This window comes from Pongo abelii, chromosome 20 (genome assembly GCF_028885655.2).
Source record: "Pongo abelii isolate AG06213 chromosome 20, NHGRI_mPonAbe1-v2.0_pri, whole genome shotgun sequence".
Classification (NCBI taxonomy): Eukaryota; Metazoa; Chordata; class Mammalia; order Primates; family Hominidae; genus Pongo; species Pongo abelii.
In genome coordinates this window covers 43905962-43926672 of record NC_072005.2, presented here as the reverse complement: position 1 = coordinate 43926672, position 20711 = coordinate 43905962, and the positions used below count along the sequence as shown (strand labels likewise).

The 20711-nt window shown below is 54.0% G+C and overlaps 2 protein-coding genes and 1 long non-coding RNA gene across 14 annotated transcripts in view; 2 read left to right on the top strand and 1 right to left on the bottom strand.

Annotated features, from left to right (window-relative positions):
* LOC129051961 (uncharacterized) overlaps positions 1-2860 on the top strand; it is a 6112-nt gene extending 3252 nt beyond the window's left edge. The window contains exon 3 of the long non-coding RNA XR_008516574.2: positions 2519-2860. This is a non-coding gene — a long non-coding RNA (uncharacterized LOC129051961). The remainder of the gene's footprint in view (positions 1-2518) is intronic.
* Positions 1-6540, bottom strand: part of KCNK6 (potassium two pore domain channel subfamily K member 6) — a 14464-nt gene extending 7924 nt beyond the window's left edge. The window contains exon 1 of the mRNA XM_002829158.5: positions 5704-6540. Coding sequence (XP_002829204.2) covers positions 5704-6025 — 322 coding nt within the window. The 5' untranslated portion in view covers positions 6026-6540. The remainder of the gene's footprint in view (positions 1-5703) is intronic.
* On the top strand, positions 4483-20711 carry YIF1B (Yip1 interacting factor homolog B, membrane trafficking protein). Of its 12 annotated transcripts, none has more exons than XM_054540345.2 (10): positions 9978-10088; positions 13098-13210; positions 13539-13658; positions 16586-16824; positions 16901-17005; positions 17171-17249; positions 17379-17436; positions 18458-18613; positions 18689-18782; positions 20317-20711. In XM_054540345.2, the coding sequence occupies exons 2-10, from the start codon at positions 13186-13188 to the stop codon at positions 20470-20472; spliced, it is 1032 nt and encodes a 343-aa protein (XP_054396320.1). In that variant the 5' UTR covers positions 9978-10088; positions 13098-13185; the 3' UTR covers positions 20473-20711. The 12 variants fall into 12 exon arrangements, with proteins under 12 accessions (XP_054396327.1, XP_024092228.1, XP_024092227.1 ...); XM_054540346.2 differs by having other exon boundaries at positions 10002-10097; XM_054540347.2 differs by lacking the exon at positions 9978-10088 and adding an exon at positions 10221-10240.

Genomic DNA, 20711 nt, shown 5'->3' with positions numbered 1-20711 from the left:
CTACAGATTAATGAATAAGTAAAATGTGGTTTATACAGACATTGAGATGTTATATAGCCTTAAAAAGGAAGGAAATGCTGACACATGGTACAACAGGGATAAACCTTAACGACATTATGCTCAGTGAAACAAGCCAGTCATGAAAGGACAGACACTGTATTACTCTATACAAAGTAGTTAGTCAACTTCAGAGACAGAAAGTAGAATGGTGGTTGCCAGGGGCTAGGGGAAGGGGCAAATGGGGAGTTACGGTTTAATGGGTATAGAATTTCAGTTCTGCAAGATGAGAAGAGTTCCAGAGGCTGGGCGCCGGGGCTCACGCCTGTAATCCCAACACTTTGGGAGGCTGAGGTGGGGGGATTGCTTGAGCCTAGGAATTTAAGACCAGCCAGGGCAGCATGGTGAAACCCTGTCTCTACGAAAAATAAAAAAATTAGCCGGGCATGGTGGTGCGCACCTGTAGTCCCACCTACTCGGAAGGCTGAGGTAGAGAATCACCTGAGCCTGGGAAGGTTGAGGCTACAGTGAGCCGTGATGGCACCACTGCACTCCAGCCTGGGCGACAGATTGAGACCCTGTCTCAGGAGAAAAAAAGAAAAAAGGTTTAGAGGCTGGGTAAAGTGGCTCACGCCTGTAATCCCAGCACTTTGGGAGGCCTAGGCGGGCAGATTATGAGGTCAGGAGTTCAAGACCAGCCTGACCAATATGGTGAAACTCCATCTCTACTAAAAATGCAAAAATTAGCCGGGCATGAGGCAGAAGAATCACTTGAACCCGGGAGCTGGAGGTTGCAGTGAGCCGAGATTGTGCCACTGCATTCCAGCCTGGGTGACAGAGCAAGACTCTGTCTCAAAAAAAAAAAAAGTTTTAGAGATGGATGGTGGAGAGTGATTTGAGTTGAGCAATAACTCCATCTCCCACATGGCATGGCCACCCTCGTATCTATTAAAAAAAAAAAAAAGATGAAAGTGATGATGGTAACAATATGAATGTACTTAATGTCACAGAACTGTACCCTTAAAAATGACTAAGATGATACATTTTATGTTATGTGTATTTTACTATAATAAAAAACTTGGGAAAAGAAATGATCCCAGCTGGGCATGGTGGTTCACACCTGTAACCCCAGCCCTCTAGGAGGCTGAGGTGGGAGGATCACTTGAGCCCAGGAATTTGAGACCAGCCTGGGTGACATAGGAAGACCCTATCTCTACTTTAAAAAATAATAACAATAATAATAATTTTAAAAGGCTCCCCCTGGGTTTTTAGCTGGATACATGGCCTTTTGGAATCAGGACATTCCCTCCTCCCTTGCAGAGCCAGGTGTGGTTCTGTGACTAATCTCTGGCCAATGAGGTATTCATGAAAGAGTCAGGCAACTTCCAGGAAGGGTCCCTAAGGAGCGAGGGATGCCAGTCTCCCTTCTTTCCTCCCTCCTCTTGCTGGCTGGAGCACAGACATGGAGGCTGGAGCTACACAGCCATCTTGGACCATTAGGCGACCTTGGGAATGGAAGTTGCGCAGAGGAGTTAGGCAGGAACACCAGGGTTTTGCTGAGAAGGAGCCTAGGTCTCTGACCATGCAGTACCACTTGGACTGACTACCTGGAATGTGAACAAGAAATATACTTCTTATTTAAGCAACTGTAATTTGAGGTGTATCACGTATGACCCCAACCCTCATTAATACAAGGGTTTTTGATGGGGAAACTCCAACAGCCTGGCAGGTTTGCAAATGACATGAAATCCTTATAAATAGACTGGGTGAGGTGGCTTATTCCTATAATCCCAGCACTTTGGGAGGCCAAAGTGGGAGGATTACTTGAGCCCAGGAGTTCGACACCAGCCTGGGTAACATAGCAAGATCCTATCTCTATAAAAAAATAATAATAATAATAAAAGAGAAATCTTTATAAATAGATAAATCATAGAGTTTAAAAAGCATGGGGCCTGTGAGCCTCAAGTTACCATTTCAAAGAAAAGAGTCCAAAACAGTGTTTTGCCATTTACTCCCTGCATGACTTTGGCCAGATAACTTCTCCCCTCTGAGCCTCAGTTCCCGCTCTGCAAAAATGGGCTCGTAAGCAATCACTTCCTGGCTGGGCAAGGTGGCTCACACCTGTAATTCCAGCACTTTGGGAAGCCAAGGCAGGAGAACTGCTTGAGCCTAGGAGGAGTTCGAGACCAGCCTGAGCAACATAGGGAGACCACCTTCTACATAAAATAAAAAATAAAAAAATTAGCTGGGCGCAGTGGCGTGCACCTGTGGTTCCAACTACTCAGGAGGCTGAGGTGGGAGGATCACTTAAGCCGAGGAGGTCAAGGCTGCAGTGAGCTATGACTGCGCCACTGCACTCTAGCCTGGGTGACAGAGCAAGACCCTGTCTCAAAAACAACAAACAATCCCTTCCTCAAATGTGGTAGTAATCCTACTAGGCTGGGATAGGACATAGCGCCTAGCAAGAGCGTGGAAAGAGTTACAAGGATTGTAATGCTCACTTCCTCTCTCCGATTCCCAGTTCCGGGTAGGACTACCCGCTTCCTCCTGCCTCAAGTACAGCAAGGCTGCCCGGATCAATTCCAGGGCCAAGATTTGGGCCTATGACCAAACGAGGGGCATTGTGGGAAGAAGTCTCTCTGAATCACGTTTAATTGGTTTTCCATTTCTCCAGATGCATTCAAGGCTTCACCCACAATGAAAACAGTCAACATTAACTCAATAAACATCAGTTATTACCAGCACTTCGCACGGACAAAGACTCCCTCCTTGACCACACTTCAGTCTGACTCCTGAGTCCTTAAGTAGGCCCAGTTTTAGCAAGAATCCTACAAGCCACCCGCCCCGATATCTGATCAAATTCCTCATCCACCACTCTTTTTTGTTTGTTTGTTTTGAGACAGAGTCTTGCTCTTACGCCCAGGCTGGAGTGCAGAGGCGAGATCTCGGCTCACTGCAACCTCTGCCTCCCGGGTTCAAGTGATCCTCCTGCCTCAGCCTCCCAAGTAGCTGGGATTACAGCCACGCACTATCATGCCTGGCTAATTTTTGTATTTTTAGTAGAGATGGGGTTTCGCCATGTTGGCCAGGCTGGTCTCGAACTCCTGACCTCAGGTGATCCGCCCGCCTCAGCCTCCCAAAGTGCTGGGATTACAGGGGTGAGCCACCTCACCCGGCCTGTTTTTTGTTTTTTTGAGACGGAGTCTCGCTCTGTTGCCCTGGCTGGAGTGCAGTGGCACGATCTCAGCTTATTGCAACCTCCGCCTCCCAGGTTCAAGTGATTCTCCTGCCTCAGCCTCCTGAGTAGCTGGAATTATAGGCGTCTGCCACAACGCTCGGTTGATTTTTGTATTTTTAGTAGACGGGGTTTCACCATGTTGGTCAGGCTGGTCTCGAACCCCTAAACTCAGGTGATCTGCCCACCTCGGCCCTCCAAAGTGCTGGGATTACAGGTGTAAGCCACTGCGCCTGGCCCTCGTCCACCCCCTCTCAATATCTAAGTCCTTGGCCTGTCTTTAGCAAGAATCTTGTTAAGCTGAGTTTAGCAAGAATCCCCCTACCCAAATGTCTCTCCTCTTAGTATTCTTCCATCCACTGACTCCCCTATTCTACTTGTTAGCCATGAAACTCCAGCTGCGTTTGCTATATTCACAGTTGAGTTCAGTCTCTCTGGCCTTTGCAATGGTCCCTCCTCTACCACAATAACTTTCCATTTTTAACAAGTGTTAGCATATTTTTTTCTTTTACAACACACACAGCACCCTTCTTCCAAGTAGTGTGGTGTGTTGGCTAGCAGCATGGGACTCTAGAGCCTGATGGCCTTGACTAAATCTCCACTCTATGCCGTCTTTGCTGTGTGACCTTGGGAAAGTTACCCAACTTCTCTAGGCTTCGGTTTCCATGGCCAAAAATATAGAGCCTATAAAGGTGCCTGCCTCACAAGGCTGTTGTGATGATTAAGTGAGCTAAAGCATGCATTGGCAAGTCCTCTGTCAGGCTACTGCTATTACAGGGAAATGGGGAGTGTTATTATCTCCATTTTAGCAATGGGGGAGGACACTGAAGCCTGGCAATGAGCCGCGGCTGAGCAGGGATGTAGCCAGGCTGTGCCTGACGTGTGTCTGGCTTCCCTCATCTGCCCTGCCAGGGATGACTTCTTAGAAGCCAGGATCTGGGAAGAGGCAGGAGGTGCGCACATGACTCAGGGAAGCTCAGAAGCAGGTCAGCCCGCCCTGGCAGCGTGGGCAGACCTAGGGGAGGTCAGCTAACGAGAAGTCACCCAGCTCTGCTGCCAGGGGACCAAAAGCAAAAACTGCCCCCATTGCTGGCCGGGAGGGGGAGTTAGGAGTCAGGGCTAACCCTGCACTCAACAAATCCCCAACAAAGAAACAAAGAGGAGGTCTGGGAGCTGAGAAGGGGCTGGGGGAGCAGCAGGGCCCGGCAACAAAGAGATTTCCCAAGTCTGGCTTCTCAGGGCTTCCCAAAACTTGGGATCCCTCCACGGTGGGTCCTTTTGACACATCCCTAGCTGGGGCTGCTGAATTGGGAGTCCCAGGTCCAGAGGGAACAGGTGGTGTCCCTATTGGGAGGAAAACTCTGCACTGAGAGTGACCCCATATAGGGGAGATGTCAAGATGGGGTGGGGTGCCTAGGGATGGGTTTTGTGTCTGGGGTCAGAGTTGCCTGCTGGGGAGTCTGGGGCCAGGAGAGGGACGAGGGTCTGGAGCACAGGCCTAGGTCCAGAGGGCCAGGAGTCCCAGATGGGGGTGCCAGGTCCTTGCTGAGGAATCTCTGTTGGGAGGGAGGTCTTTAGTGAGGACACCCTGAGAGGTCTGGAGATTTAGGGTCCTCGCTAAGGCGCTGGGTCAGGAGGAGGTTGAGATGGGGTTTCTCCCGGAGGGGGGTGGGGGGTTCCCAGAAGGACATATCTGGAGGGTCAGGAGACATGGCAAGGGTGGCAGGCCCAGACAAGAGATAAAGTCAGGGGTCTGTTGAGGTCTGGGTCCAGAGGGGGCAAGGATCTCCCTTGGAGGGTGGCAGGTCCTGGGTCCTTGCTGGAGTCCTAGGCTTAGAGGGGGCTGGACAGACCCGGGTCACCGAGAGGATTAAGACCGGGGAATGCAGTCCCAGTGCAGTGGCTCACGCCTGTAATGCCAGCACTTTGGGAGGGTGAGGCGGGCTGATCACCTGAGGTCAGGAGTTCGGGACCAGCCTGGCCAACGTGGTAAAACTCCGTCTCCACTAAAAATACAAAAATTAGCCAGGCATGGTGGTATGTGCCTGTAATCCCAGCTACTCGGCAGGCTGAAGCAGGAGAATAGCTTGAAACCGGGAGGCAGAGGCTGCAGTGATCCGAGATCATGCCACTGCACTCCAGCCTGGGCGACAGAGTGAGCCCTGTCTCAAAAAAAGAAAAAGAAAAAAAAAAAAAAGACCGAGGAACGGGGTCCCAGCTGGTCTCTGCAAAGGTACTCTGAGGGGAGCTGGGTGTTTCCTACTTAGCAGGAAGGGCTCGGACTTGGGCTCCCCGAGCAGAGCAGATGTAATGAGCCTGGGTCCCGGGTCCTCACTGGGGTCTTTTCGGGAGATCCGAAGTCCAGAGGGGATTGGGATAAGGGTATTCGTGAGGGCCCCGGGGTCCCCAGGGGGTAAGGATGAAGTGGGGATCCCGGGTCCTCGCCGCCTTGCGGTGCAGCGCTTACGTACCCACGGTGGTGACCAGCGTGCTGGCGAAGAAGAGAGCAGAGGCGAAGTCCCAGGCGGGGTCCGAGGCGTTGGCGGACCCCGAAGCGTTAGCAAGCACAACGCGCCCCAGCCGTCCGGCCGCCAGCACTCGCTCCACGAAGGCGTCCAGGGCGGGGGCAGCCACACACGGGCTGCGCTGAAGCAGCTGCGCCCGCAGCGTCTCCAGCTCGGCTCGGAGCCGGGCTTCGTGCGGCCCCTCCAGCCGCGCCACCAACAGTGCGCCCAGCACCAGGTACGCGGCGTACGCGGCCACGGCGCCCGCCAGGAGTGCGCCCCTCCGCATGGCACCCGCCGGGACCCCGCGAGCCCTGGGTGGCCCTGCTGACGTGGCCCCCGCCTCCGGACCTTCTGGCACCTAGTTTCAGTTCCGGGAGTGCTAGAGGCGCGGCAGCAGATGCCCCAAGAGGAAGAGGAAAAAGGGGAGGTGGGGGGCGGCGACGGAGGAATGCCCCGCCTCCGGGAAACTGAGGCACGCCCAACCGCCAGGTGTTAGTTCAGAGAGGGTGGAGCCCAGTGCTCCAGACCCAGGAGACCAACGGGATGGAAAAGGTGGAGGTAGTCCTCTCTTCCCCTCATTCCTTCCTTCTCGTCCTCCTGGAAGGCTGGTTCCCTATGTTAGAGGAATCTGAACTTTCCTCTCTGCTCGCAGGCCGAGGTGTCGCCCCCGCATCGCGCACAGCAGCTAAGGTTGTGCACTGCATCAGGGCGCGCGGCTGAGAGAGCAAGGGGCAAACTGAAATCTAATTCTCACTCCATTCGCCAAGTTGTGCGCCTCGGAGTGGCAACAGCGGACACCACAGGGTCAGGTGTCCCCTATGCCCGTGTGGACAGAGTGGGGATCCTTAGCTACTCACCAAAGCTTTGTTCGACGCCCACTTTGTGTCGACCTCTCGCTGGATGATCCTGGAGACTCAGTAATGATGAGACCGTCCTGTGCCATGCATTCATGGGGCTCCCAATCTAACTGGGAGACTGTCACAAGAGTGACCCACGCCTGTTGTCCCAGCTACTCGGGAGGCTGAGGTCAGAGGATTGCTTGAGCCCAGGAGTTCGAGGCTGCAGTGAGCTATGCTTGGGAGAGAGACCCTATCTCTAAAAAAAAGAAAAAAGACAGCCCAGAGTGGTCAGGGCTGTGATGAGGGAAGCAAGGGTACAGTGATCAAGCCTGGAATCAGGGAGCCCTAGAGGGCCCTGGGAGTCCAGAGGAAGCAACCAACCCTGCCTAGGGAGGTTGAGACAGCTTCCTGAGGAAGGGGTTAGCTGAGCTGAAGCATGAAGGATGAATGGAAACAAGCCAGGCAGAATCACAAATACACGCCTCTATTTAAGAGGAAATTTTTCCTTCTGCGCCCCTCCTGTAAGTCTCTCCACTTCTGCCTCCAGCCAGAACTCAGCGCCTTCCTGACAGCCTTTTGGAGGGCAGCCCAGAGTCCTAACCCCATCCGACTGGCAGAGGAGCGGGGCTTGGGGCTCAGCTCAGACATGCCCCAGCTGGTTCTATTAAAGAGCTGGCAGATCACGGGGCAGAGCCCAACTTGGGGTTGACAATCCAGAAGCAGAGGCACCTGATAATAGAATCAGTAACACAGTAGGTGCCAGTGATTGAAGGCTTACACTCTGCCAGGCCCTGTGGACACCTGAACTTGCACTGGATTCTCAACCCCCTGCCCCAGTATAATTCCCACTAAACAGATGAGAAAATTTAGGCTTAAAAATGAAGTAATCATTTGAGACCAGCTTGGGCAACATGGCAAAACCCCATCTCGACAAAAAATACAAAAATTAGCCAAGTGTGGTGGCATGCGTCTGTAGTCCCAGCTACTCGGGAGGCTGAGGCAGGAGGATCGATTGAGCCCAGGAATTAGAGGCTGCAATGAGTTATGATCGCACCGCTGCACTCCAGTATGGGTGATAGAGTAGACCCTGCCTCAAAAAAATAAAAAGTAATAGTCACACAACTGGTAAGGGGTGAACATGAGGCCAGCAAGAAGCCAACAAACTTGCTTTTTTTTTGAGACAAGAGTCTCGCTCTGTCTCCCAGGCTGGAGCGCAATGGCACAATCTCAGCTCGCTGCAACCTCTGCCTCCTGGATTCAAGCAATTCTCCTGCCTCAGCCTCCCAAGTAGCTGGAATTATAGGTGCCTGCCACAACACCCAGCTAATTTTTGTATTTTAAGTAGAGACAGGGTTTCGCCATGTTGGCCAGGATGGTCTTGAACTGACCTCAGGTGATGTGCCCACCTTGGCCTCCCAAAGTGCTGGGATTACAGGCGTGATCCGCCACACCTGGCAGTACGTGCTTTATTAATTATATATATATATATAAAAGGCTGGGCACGGTGGCTCATGCCTGTAATCTCAGTGCTTTGGGAGGCCAAGGCAGGTGGATCGCCTGAGGTCAGGAGTTTGAGACCAGCCTGGCTAACATGGCAAAACCCCATCTCTACTAAAAATACAAAAAATTAGCCAGGTATGATGGCACGCGCCTGTAATCCCAGCTATCGGGAGGCTGAAGCAGGAGAATCGCTTGAATCCAGGAGGCAAAGGCTTCAGTGAGCCGAGATCGCATCACTGCACTCCAGCCTGGGTGACAGAGCAAGACTCCATCTCAAAAAACAAACAAACAAACAAAAAAGCAATAAGAAAAAAAAAATTTACAGAAGAGATGTATCTGGAGCAACCAGAGCAAGAGAGGGCTGAGGATGAGGAGAAAATGGTGTTGGAGCCCAGCAGACAGAGGCTAAATCAGAGGTGAAGAAGAATGCAGGCATTTCAGTCACAAAAAGGAACCACAGTGGAGCCAGGACTCATCACTGAGAAACCAGGAAGCAGCCCTTAAGGTCTCCAAAAAGACAACGTCTCAGAGGAGGAAGGGGAAGCCACAGCGATAGGGTCACTTGCTGACATCCTTCCGGATGCGCTATCGCTGGGCAGAAGTAACTTCCACCACTATGTTTTCCTGAGATAAGTCGGGGAGTCTGAGAGGGAAAGAAAGGGGGAGACTGAGGGTCAGAGAGAGGAGAGACTAAGGACGCTAGGTCGGCAGGGCTCTTCACTTGCAGGCGCGCCTGTGTGCTGTGAGTTGCTGGGGGTTGTAGAATGCTTTTGGTGGACAAAGGGAACCAGGTTGCAATGTGAGAACATTTTTATGAATTTCTGGGAAACTGCCTTAAGATCTCTTCCAAGAGAGACAACTGGTTCTTCTCACCTAACTTGTTGGGTTTCCTTTTCTCACTCTAAATATTCACTTTAAGGCTGGGCACTGTGGCTTATGTCTGTAATCCTAATGCTTTAGGAGGCTGAAGCAGGAGGATGGCTTGAGCCCAGGAATTTGAGACCAGCCTGGGGCAACATAGCAAGATCCTGTTTTGACAAAAAATTTAAAAATTAGCTGGGCGTGGTGGTGCATGCCCGTGGTCCCAGTTACTGGGGAGGCTGAGGCAGGAGGATCACTTAAGCTCAGGGGGTCCGAGGCAGCCTGGAAAACAGAGGAAGACCCTGTCCCAATATAAATAAATATTTACTTTAATACCTAAGGAATGTCAATTGTATAAGCCCCTACAACTCCAATTAGCCCCTCAGGAACACAAATGTTTCTTTTTTCCCTGCTCCACAGCCTTTTCTGGCTCTCCAGTGCTCTCAATGACCCAAATTGAACGCCTGTCTGTAGAGAACTGCATTTCCCATCGATCTTTTCGCTCGATATTTACATTTTAAAAAATGTTTTGTAGCGATGGAGCTCTCGCTGTTGCCCAGGCTGGTCTCGAACTCCTGGGCTCAAGCGATCCTCAGCCTTCCAAAGTGCTGAGATTACAGGCGTTAAGCCACTGAGCCTGACTAAATTTTAAAAAAAAAAAAAATTGTAGGGATGGGGCGGGGCGAGGTCACTATGTTGCTCAGGCTAGTCTCGAACTCCTGGGCTGAAGCAATCCTCCCGCCTCGGCCTCCCAAAGTGCTGGAGTTAGGGGCGCGAGCCCCGGCAAGGGGCAGACACTCATTTTCTATCGTGGCAGACACCGCCTCCTCGTGGGATTGGTCCCGGCCCCGCCCTCCTGCCACTCAGGCCCTGACTCGCTTTACAGCATGAGCCCAGTAGCCCAGTCTCCGCCTCTTACGTAAGGCACCGCCCACTCGTCCAGGCCTCCGTTGTGGGGCGGGGGGGCGCCGAGGCCTTCCCTCAATCCTGACGTCCATTGGCTGTCTCTTCGCCGGCGGGCGTGGGTACGGGAGCCGGGCGTGGGTACGGGAGCCGGGCGGGCACGCTCCGAACCGCGGCTTAGGCGGCGGCGGCGGCGAAGGATGCACCCGGCAGGCTTGGCGGCGGCGGCGGGGACGCCCCGGCTGCGTAAGTGGCGTACGTGGCCGGCGGAGGAGATCGGGCGGGCGGGGGCGTGGCGGGGCGGCCGCGTCGGTTGGCGAGGTCACTGCAGGTCAGAGGTCACGAGATCAAGGATCTGGAACCCCGAGGTGCGCACAGCGCTGGGATGCCAGGTTCGGGTAGGAGGCTCCTTGGGGGGCGATTCTTTAGGAAATTCCTTTAGAAGAAAACAACTTGGGACAGGATAGCATGCGATATGCAGAGAAATGCCACTTTCATTCATTTGCAGTTAGCGATCCGCCCTTCCCTGCTGCCCACCGTTCCGTGGCTCCCCAGTACCCGCCTGCTGTCGCCCACACCCTTAGGACAGCTTCGTGGCCCCCCGTGAGCGGAGAGGGCCATGCCTACCGCTCATTTAAGAAGCGAACCTGTATTGTGCTATTGGCCCCCTTTTCCTGTCTCTTCATCTCCGTGAGTGTGCTGTGTGTTTCATTTATTCATTCAACCTAACTCGCCTCAACTCCCATGTGTCAGACCCTGTGCTGGGATGGAGATGTTGTGAGAGCTCTGAGGAGGCACGTGACCCAGCCTAGGGGTGGCAGTGAAGCTTCCTGTAAGAGGATACTTCTTTTTCTTTTTTTTTTTTGAGACCTAGTTTTGTTCTTGTTGCCAAGGCTGGAGTGCAATGGCGTGATCTCAGGTCACCGCAACCTCCGCCTCCCGGGTTCAAGCGATTCTCCTGCCTCAGCCTCCCAAGTAGCTGGGATTACAGGCGCAGGCCACCACGCCCGGCCAATTTTGAATTTTTAGTATAGACGGGGTTTCTCCATGTTGGTCAAGCTGGTCTCGAACTACCGACCTCAGGTGATCCGCCCGCCTAGGCCTCCCAAAGTGCTGGGATTACAGGCGTGAGCCACCGCGCCCGGCATGGAAGAGGATAATTCTGATCATGAAAAGTTACTCAGGAGAAGGAGATTTGTGGTGAGAGGGCAGGCTGGGCGTGCTGGTTTACACCTATAATCCCAGCACTTTGGGAGGTCGAGGTGGGCGAATCACTTCGGGCCAGGAGTTGGAGACCAGCTTGGGTAACATAGCAAAATCCTATCTCTAATAAAAGTACAAAAAATCAGCCAGGCGTGGTGGCGAGGGCCTGTAATCCCGGCTACTTGGGAGGCTGAGGCTTGAGAATCACTTGAACCCAGGAGGCGGAGGTTGCACTGAGGTGAGATTGCGCCAGCCTGGGCAACAGAGCAAGACTTCGCCTCAAAAAAAAAAAAAAAAAAGACAGGGTGATCCACCTGCCTTGGCCTCCCAAAGTGCTGGGATTACAGGCATGAGTCACGGAGCCCTGCCAACCAGCCTGGCCAACATGGTGAAACCCCGTCTCTATTAAAAATACAAAAAAATTAGGTTGGGCGTGGTGGCTCACACCTATAATCCCAGGATTTTGGGAGGCCGAGGTGGACAGATCATGAGGTCAGGAGTTCGAGACCAGGCTGGCCAATATGGTGAGACCCCGTCTCTACTAAAAATACAAAATTTAGCTGGGCGTGGTGGTGTGCGCCTGTAGTCCCAGCTACTCGGGAGGCTGAGGCAGAAGAATTGCTTGAACCTGGGAGGCGGAGGGTGCAGTGAGCCGAGATTTTGCCACTGCACTCCAGCCTGGGCGACAGAGTGAGACTCCATCTCAAAAAAAAAAAAAAAAAATTAGCCGGGTGTGATGGCACGCATCTGTAATTCCAGCTACTCGGGTGGCTGAGGCAGGAGAATCGCTTGAACCCAGGAGGCGGAGGTTGCAGTGAGCCAAGATTGCGCCACTGCGCTCCAGCCTAGGCAACGAGCGAAACAACACCTCAAGAAAAGAAAAAAAAAAGAGAGAAGGAAAGGCATTGGAGGCCTGTGCCAACTAAACAAGTAGACAAATGAATATATATTCAGAAATTATTATGAGTGCTCAGAAGAGCAAAAGAAAGCACCACGTGTTATGAGAAGGAACCAGGCAAGGTTAGTGCGTTACAGTGCGTTACAGTGAGTGAGGAAGGTCTCTGCAAAGGCAGGGGCCTCTGTGCAATATTGGGAGGCACTGATGGAGGGAGGTTGTTCCAGGATGAAAGCTCTGCATATTCAAAAGCCAGTGGGGGCAAGGAGCTTGGCAGAGTTGGGGCCTGAAAGGCCATGTGGCTGGCTGGTGCATGGGATCCCCAGGAGAGGTTGCAAACCATGGTGGTTGGCAGGACTGGGTCATGCAGGGCCTAGCAGGCCTTTGGATTTTTTTCAGAGCACAGTGAATAGTGATCTTAGGCAGAGGATGACGTGGTCTCATTTGCATTTAAAAAGATCACTCTGGGCCAGGTTAGGTGGCTCAGGCCTGTAACCCAGCACTTTGGGAGGCCGAGGCAGGCGGATCACAAGGTCAGGAGATCGAGACCATCCTGGCTAACACGGTGAAACCCCGTCTCTATTAAAAATACAAAAAATTAGCCGGGCGTGGCGGCAGGCACCTGTAGTCCCAATACTTCGGGAGGCTGAGGCAGGAGAATGGTGTGAACCCGGGAGGCGGAGCTTGCAGTGAGCTGAGATCGCGCCACTGCACTCCAGCCTGGGTGACAGTGAGACTCCGTCTCAAAAAAAAAAAAAAAAGATCACTCTGGGTCAGGCACTGGTGGCTCATGCCTGTAATCCCAGCACTTTGGGAGGCCGAGGCAGGCAGATCACTTGAGCTCAGGAGTTCGAGACCAGCCTGCCCAAAATGGTGAAACCCCATCTCTACTAAAAATACAAAAATTACCTGGGCTTGGTGGCGTGCGCCTATAATCCCAGCTACACAGGAGGCTGAGGCAGGAGAATTGCTTGAACCCGGGAGGTGGAGGTTGCAGTGAGCTGAGATCGCGCCACTGCACTCCAGCCTGGGCGACAAGAGCGAGAATCTGTCTAAAAAAAAAGAAGTAGGGGAAAGAAAAGGGAAGTGGGGCTTGCGGAGAGGCTGGGGCCAGTGCTGCTTGCCTTGGAATTGAGGAGACCTGGGTCTGTCTTCAGGCTTCGAATAATTGAAAGGAAGAATTCGAGGCTAGTAGCTGATCAGGAGTGACATGGATGGACTGCTTTCTACGGGGCCAAGGAGTTTATGAGTGTCACAACAGCTTTGCAAGGTGGGACAGTTAACTTCATTGTGTAGACGAGAACACCATGACGTGGATAATTCGATTCCTCTCCCCATTCCCACTGTCATCTGATCACCCATTCCCTGTGCCTGCAATAGTGCCTGGCACATAGTAGGATCTCAGCAGATATTTGCAGGGTAGCATTGGTTATTGATTAGGAGCAGAGGCCCTGGAGGCAGACTGCTGGGTTCAAATCCCGCCCTCCCCATTTTCTCCATCTCAGTACAGAGCACTCCCATTTGCCCCATTACTCAAACCAGGATCTATAGAGACAGTATTGGCTCTTCCCACTTCTTTTTTTTTTTTTTTTTTTAAGAGGGCCTTGCTGTGTCGCCCAGGCTGGAGTGCAGTGGCGCGATCTTGGCTCACTGCAGCCTTGACATCCCAGGTTCAAGCAGTCCTCTCACCTCAGCCTCTCGAATAGTTGGGACTACAGGTGCGTGCCACCATCCCCTGCCATTTTATATTTTGTAGAGATGGGGTTTCACTATGTTGGCCAGGCTGGTCTCGAACTGAGTTCAAGTGATATGCCTGTCTCAGCCTCGCAAAGTGCTGGGATTATAGGCGTGAGCCACCATGCCCAGCCTCTTCCCACGTTTTTTGTTTGTTTGTTTGTTTGTTTTGAGACAGAGTCTCGCCCTGTAGCCCAGGCCAGAGTGCAGTGGCGCGATCTTGGCTCACTGCAATCTCCGCCTCCCCGGTCCCGGTTCAAGCAATTTTCCTGCCTCAGCCTCTGGAGTAGCTGGGATTACAGGCACGCACCACCATGCCCAGCTCATTTTTGTATTTTTAGTAGAGACAGGGTTTCGCCATGTTGGCCAGGCTGGTCTTGAACTTCTGACCTGGTGATCCACCCACATTGGCCTCCCAAAGTGCTGGGATTATAGGCGTGAGCCACTGCGCCCGGCCTCTTCCCACTTCTTAACACACCTCCTCTGAGCACCCCTCAGCAAGTCCTGTCCCTCCTAGCTCTGATAATGATCCAGAAATAACCCATTCCTCCTTTACACCCCCAGTCCTGTCTGCCATGGTCTCCCACCTGGACCACCCCAGCAGCCTCCTCTCTCCCTTCCCTGCCCACCCGTCATCTGTTCCCCACATGAAGCCACAGGGACCTTTTAAAAACTTCTGAAACCTGGCTCTCTATATGACTGTGGGCAAGGGCCTGAGCCTCGTTAGGGCTTGCTTTTCTCATACGTAAAATGGGGATGATGATAGCATTGGCAAGTGGCAGAAACAGGGTGGTTGTGAAGATGAAATGAGTTCATCCACAGGATTATTGTAATATTTATCAGTCACAGCAGGGCTGGACTCCTGCTCTGCCACTCACTCAGTTTGGCCCTTTGCACAAGTCATTTTAGCTGTCTGGGCCTTGGTTTCCACACCTGTAAATTGGGAGTGGTCATTTATTCTCTCTCTCTTTTTTTTTTTTTGAGACAGGGTCTCACTGTGTTGCCCAGGCTGGAGGGCAGTGGTGCAATCTCGGCTTACTGCAACCTTTGTCTCCCAGGCTTAAGCGATCGTCCCACCTTGGCCTCCCAAGTAGCTGGGGCCATAGGCGTGAACCACCATGCCTAGCTAATCTTTCTATATTTTGTAGAGATGGGGTTTCACCATGTTGCCCAGGCTACCTTTATTCATTGATCAGGTTTTTATCAAGCGCCTACTCTAACCCTGTGCAAGGGGCTGGGGACTCAGCTGTGAACGAGATCAAGATCCCCACCTTGGGGGACTCACAGTCGAGTGGGGGAGACAGTGAACAAAATAAGACAGCCAGCATGTCAGCTGGTGCCGAGTTCTATGGATATCAGTGAAGCAGGGCAGGGGGTGGGGAATGCCACCAAGGGAGGTACGGTTGTAGACAGGATGGCTGGGGAAGGCCTCACTGAACAAAGCCCTTGAGGAGGACAGGAGGGAGCTCTGGGGGAAGAGCATTCCAAGCAGAGGCACAGCTGGTGCAGCAGCCTTGAGGCAGGCACCTTCCTGGTGCATTCAGTGAGCACTGGGAGGCGCAGGTGGCTGGAGCCAAGTCATTAAGGGGGAGCATAGGAGATATGGACAGCGGCCTTGTGTAAAAGGCTTGGTACAGGATTTTGTGCCCAATAGCCCCCGCCTCATACATAGTACTTTTGAGATAATCATCATCATTGATATCTGGATGGACGGATGATAAGTGGATGGGTGGGTGGGTGAATGGATGGTTAGATGGATGGATGATGATGAATGGGTGGATGAATAGGTGGATGGATGGATGGATGGATGGGTAGATGGATGGATGGATGGATGATGGATGGGTGGACAGATGAATGAGTTGGTGGATGGATAGATAGCTTGGTGAGTGGATGGATGGATGGATGGATGGATAGATGGATAGATAGATGAATGCATCAGTGGATGGATAGTTGGCTGGATGGGTGGATGGATGAATGGATGGATGATGGATGGATGGGTGGATAGATGAATGAGTTGGTGGATGGATAGATAGCTTGGTGAGTGGATGGATGGATGGATGGATGGATGAATGGATGGATGATGGATGGATGGGTGGATAAATGAATGAGTTGGTGGATGGATAGATAGCTTGGTGAATGGATGGATGGATGGATGGACGGATGGATGGATGGATAGATAGATGGAAAGATAAATGCATCAGTGGATGGATAGTTGGCTAGATAGGTGGGTGGATGGGTGGATGGATGGGTGGGTGGGTGGATGGATAGATGGATGGATGAATGGGTAGGTGGATGGATGGATGGGTGGGTGGGTGGGTGGATGCATCAGTAGATGGATAGTTGGCTAGATGGGTGGTGGATGGATGGATGGATGGATGGGTGGATGGATGAATAGAAGTATTGATGGGTGGGTGGGTAGATGGATAGATGGATGGATGGGTGGGTGGATGGATGAATGGATGGATTGATGGGTGGGAGGGTGGATGGATGGATGGGTGGATGGATGAATGGATGGACAGATGAATGCATCAGTGGATGGATAGTTGGCTAGATGGGTGGGTGGATGGATGGATGGATAGATGGATGGATGGATGAATGGATGGGTGGATGGATGAATGGATGGATGGTTGGATGGATAGATGGATGGATGGGTGGGTGAGTGGGTGGGTGGGTAGATGAATGGATGCATAGATGAATGTATCAGTGGATGGATAGTTGGCTAGATGGGTGGGTTGGTGGATGAATGGCAGAGCCTGCACCTGCCAGTCCATCTGACATCAAAGCCACTGTCTCTAATGGTGACACCACCCTCCTCTGCAGCAGGAGGCAGAGCTGTGGGATGAATGAGGCTCGCCAGGTCTCCCTTACCTATCCTGGGTCCCCAGCTCCTTCCCACCCTCTTCCCTTGCAGCCTCGAAGCGGAGGATCCCTGTGTCCCAGCCGGGCATGGCCGACCCCCACCAGCTTTTCGATGATACAAGTTCAGCCCAGAGCCGGGGCTTTGGGGCCCAGCGGGCACCTGGTGGCCTAGGCTATCCAGCAGCCTCTCCCACGCCCCAGGCAGCCTTCCTGGCTGACCCGGTGTCCAACATGGCCATGGCCTATGGGAGCAGCCTGGCCGCGCAGGGCAAGGAGCTGGTGGATAAGAACGTGAGTGGCGGGGGCTGGTGGGAGTGGGGGGATGCACGGGGCCACAGGGCTTCAGACTTGAGCTCTGCCTCCCCAGATCGACCGCTTCATCCCTATCACCAAGCTCAAGTATTACTTTGCTGTGGACACCATATATGTGGGCAGAAAGCTGGGCCTGCTGTTCTTCCCCTACCTACACCAGGTCAGCACCCCCAGGGGAATGTGGGTCTGCGGTGGGCCTGTGGGGGCTCAGGGGTGGGGGCACGTGCATGGTGGAGCCGGGAGATTCGCCTCGAGGGAGGAGGGCCTGTAGCAGGGTGGGAGGGGCCTGGCTCTGAGGGTCCTGCCCGTCTCCCCATCCCCACAGGACTGGGAGGTGCAGTACCAACAGGACACCCCGGTGGCCCCCCGCTTTGACGTCAATGCCCCGGACCTCTACATTCCAGGTTTCACCCTCCCCCTACCCTGCACCCTCCTCTCTCTTCCAGGCCTGTATGGGGCGGGTGTGTGGGTGCCTGGAGGCCCAGGGCAGTTCTTCCTCTGGTGACCAGTGTCTGTGTGTCTGTCTCCCACAGCAATGGCTTTCATCACCTATGTTTTGGTGGCTGGTCTTGCGCTGGGGACCCAGGATAGGTAAGGGAGGCCTGGGACAGGCCGAATAGGGTGGGGTTTGGGAGGCCCATGGTTGGTCAGCAAGGTCTCAGTTCCCCTTTCAGGACAGCCCCACTTTGCTCCTAGTTGGCCCAAGATACAGCCCTCAGGGTCACCATCAGCATCACCCTCGCCTCTTCCCTCTCCTTCCTACCCACGTGCATTGCGTCACCACCCCCTGTGCTGGGTGACCCCTCTCCATCCACCCGTCCTCTTGGCCTCTACTACCAGACCCATCCTCATCCTCGCTCTGTCGTCACCAGCTCCCCACTGCACCCCTACTCCAGCAGCAGCCAGGATGGTCCTGTCTGAGGTGCGGGCCTGGCCCACCCTGCGCCACCCTGCTATCCATGGCTCCCAATCAAGCCCCAGCTCCTCAGCCTGGCGCTGCCCCTCCCGCTGCACGCTCCAGTCCATTCCTTTCCTCGGGAGGGCTGGCGCTGTCTCCTGGGGCCTCGTCACATCAACTCCCCTCTGCCCGGGAGCGTGTTCCCCTCCACTACTGCTGAGTACCTGTGTATTCCCGCTGGCTCCATTCCAGTATCACCTCCTCCGGGAAGCCTTCCTGTCCCCCAGGCTAGGTCAGGCCCCTCCTCTTGCTCACATTGCCCTGTTCTTTTTCTTTGTGGCACTGAACACATCTGTCATTAACTGGTGAGGCCCTGGGGATGTGGCAGAGGCCAAGGGCTTTGTCCCTGACCAGCTCCTTCCTCCAGGCCTCAGCTCGGTGTCCCCTCTCCTGGGAAGCCCTCTCTGACACCTGTCTCCTGACAGTCAGCACAGCCCCCTGTGGCTCCAGCCCTGCCCGCTCTGGGTGTCACTGTCTAGGGATAGGTCTGCTGTCCTCTCTGGATGGGATTTCCGTGGGAATAGGATAGCGCGCAGATCCATCTTGGTCACTGCCGGGTGTCCAGCCCTACCCAACACAGAGCTGTCCCCAGATGGGTGCTGGGGGTGGGGGTTCTGAACCAGCCAACCAAGTGGCGGGGCTTTGTGCCTGCAGGTTCTCCCCAGACCTCCTGGGGCTGCAAGCGAGCTCAGCCCTGGCCTGGCTGACCCTGGAGGTGCTGGCCATCCTGCTCAGCCTCTATCTGGTCACTGTCAACACCGACCTCACCACCATCGACCTGGTGGCCTTCTTGGGCTACAAATATGTCGGGTGAGTACCCCCGCCCTTCATGTCAGCCCCAGCCCTTGGGCCTTGTCCTCACACAGCCTCCTCTCCCTCCCCCAGGATGATTGGCGGGGTCCTCATGGGCCTGCTCTTCGGGAAGATTGGCTACTACCTGGTGCTGGGCTGGTGCTGCGTGGCCATCTTTGTGTTCATGGTGAGCTGGGGCTTGGGGCTGGTGAGGCTGAGGGCACAGGTGCCCCGGAGGCATACAAGCAGAGGATGTCAGGTTTGGGGTTCAGACCAGAGATACATTGCTGAACTGAGGAGCCCTGGAGTGGCTGCCTGGCCTGGGGGGTCAGGAGGGCTTCCTGGAAGAGGGGGTATCCTGAGCCCTGGAAGAGGAGATGCCAGCCTAGCTGGGCATGGTGGTGTGTGCCTGTAGTCCCAGCTACTCAGCAGGCTGAGGCAGGAGAATCGCTTGAACCCAGGAGGTGGAGGTTGCAGTGAGCCGAGATCGCACACCTGCGCTCCAGCCTGGGTGACAGAGCGAGACTTCGTCTCAAAAAAAAATAAAAATAAAAAATAAACTCAGCTTCCCCTTTTGTAAAATAGGATGATGATACTTGCACCTCAAGGTGCTGGGAGGATTCACTGTGAGCATGTGAGAAGCAGAGGGCAGACCGTGGTGGCTGGTGGGCCAGGGCAGAGCCTCAGATAAACTTTGACTTAGGTCTCATCATTTAAAAGTTTAGGCCAAGCACATGACTCACATCTGTGATCCCAGCACTTTGGCAGGCTGAGGCAGGAGGATCACTGGAGGCCAGGAGCTTGATACCAGCCTGGACAACATAGCAAGACCCCATCTCTAAAAAAATATAAAAATTAGCCAGGCATAGCAGTATGCACCTGTAGTCCCAGCTACTCAGGAGGCTGAGGTGGGAGGATCACTTGAGTCTGGGAGGTTGAGGCTGCAGTGAGCTGAGATCATACCACTGCAGTCAAACCTGGTGGACAGGGTGAGACCCTGACTTTTTTGTGTGTGTGTGTGTGTGAGACACAGAGTGTCGCTCTGTCACGAGGCTGGAGTGCAGTGGCGGGATCTCAGCTCACTGCAACCTCCGCCTCCTGGGTTCAGGAGCGATTCTCCTGCCTCAGCCTCCTGAGTATCAGGGATTACAGGCACACACCACCACGCCCAGCTAATTTTTGTATTTTTAGTAGAGACGGGGTTTCACCGTGTTGGCCAGGATGGTCTCGATCTTCTGACCTCGTGATCTGCCCGCATTGGCCTCCCAAAGTGCTGGGATTACAGGTGTGAGCCAACGCGCCAGGCCAGAGACCCTGTCCTTTAATAAAAATAAAGATAGCATTTCTGGCGTGTCTTCAGAAATTGCCATGTGGCCAGCATAAGGTGGGGCAGCAGCCTGGGCCACGTCTCCCACCCCCTCACACTGGGTGTCCACCGGGAAGTCCCCCTTCACCCGCTCGCAGACCTTGACTGGCATTTGAGTGTGGAACCTTCTCATATTTTGCCCACAGGGCCTGGGGAGAAGCAAATCCTCACCATGTTAGGAGGTTTGGGGAAACTGAGGCCCCGGGAGCAGAAACCTGAGGCTGCAGAGGGCCAGGGACTTGTCCCCGGCTGCCTGGGGCTTCTAGGCAGAGGCTGAAAGTATGTCCGGGCTCTCACTTTGGCCCAGAGGGCTCAAGGGTAAATCCCTTGGTTCCTCTCTCCCTTTCCCACCCAGATCCGGACCCTGCGGCTGAAGATCTTGGCAGAGGCAGCAGCTGAGGGGGTCCCGGTGCGTGGGGCCCGGAACCAGCTGCGCATGTACCTGACCATGGCAGTGGCGGCGGCACAGCCTCTGCTCATGTACTGGCTCACCTTCCACCTGGTGCGGTGAGCGCGCCCGCTGAACCTCCCGCTGCTGCTGCTGCTGCTGGGGGCCACTGTGGCCGTCGGACTCATCTCCTGCCTGCAGGCCCCAGGGTCCACCCTGTCTGGCCACAGGCACCGCCTCCATCCCATGTCCCGCCCAGCCCCGCCCCCAACCCAAGGTGCTGAGAGATCTCCAGCTGCACAGGCCACCGCCCCAGGGCGTGGCCGCTGTTACAGAAACAATAAACCCTGATGGGCATGGCG

Coding starts and splice junctions, on each gene's coding strand:
- YIF1B (XM_054540345.2), top strand. CDS start 13,186: ATGAGTGTCACAACAGCTTTGCAAG. Junction 13,659..16,585: donor TCGAATAGTTGGGACTACAG/GTGCGTGCCACC, acceptor CTTCCCTTGCAG/CCTCGAAGCGGAGGATCCCT. Junction 18,783..20,316: donor TGGCCATCTTTGTGTTCATG/GTGAGCTGGGGC, acceptor TTTCCCACCCAG/ATCCGGACCCTGCGGCTGAA.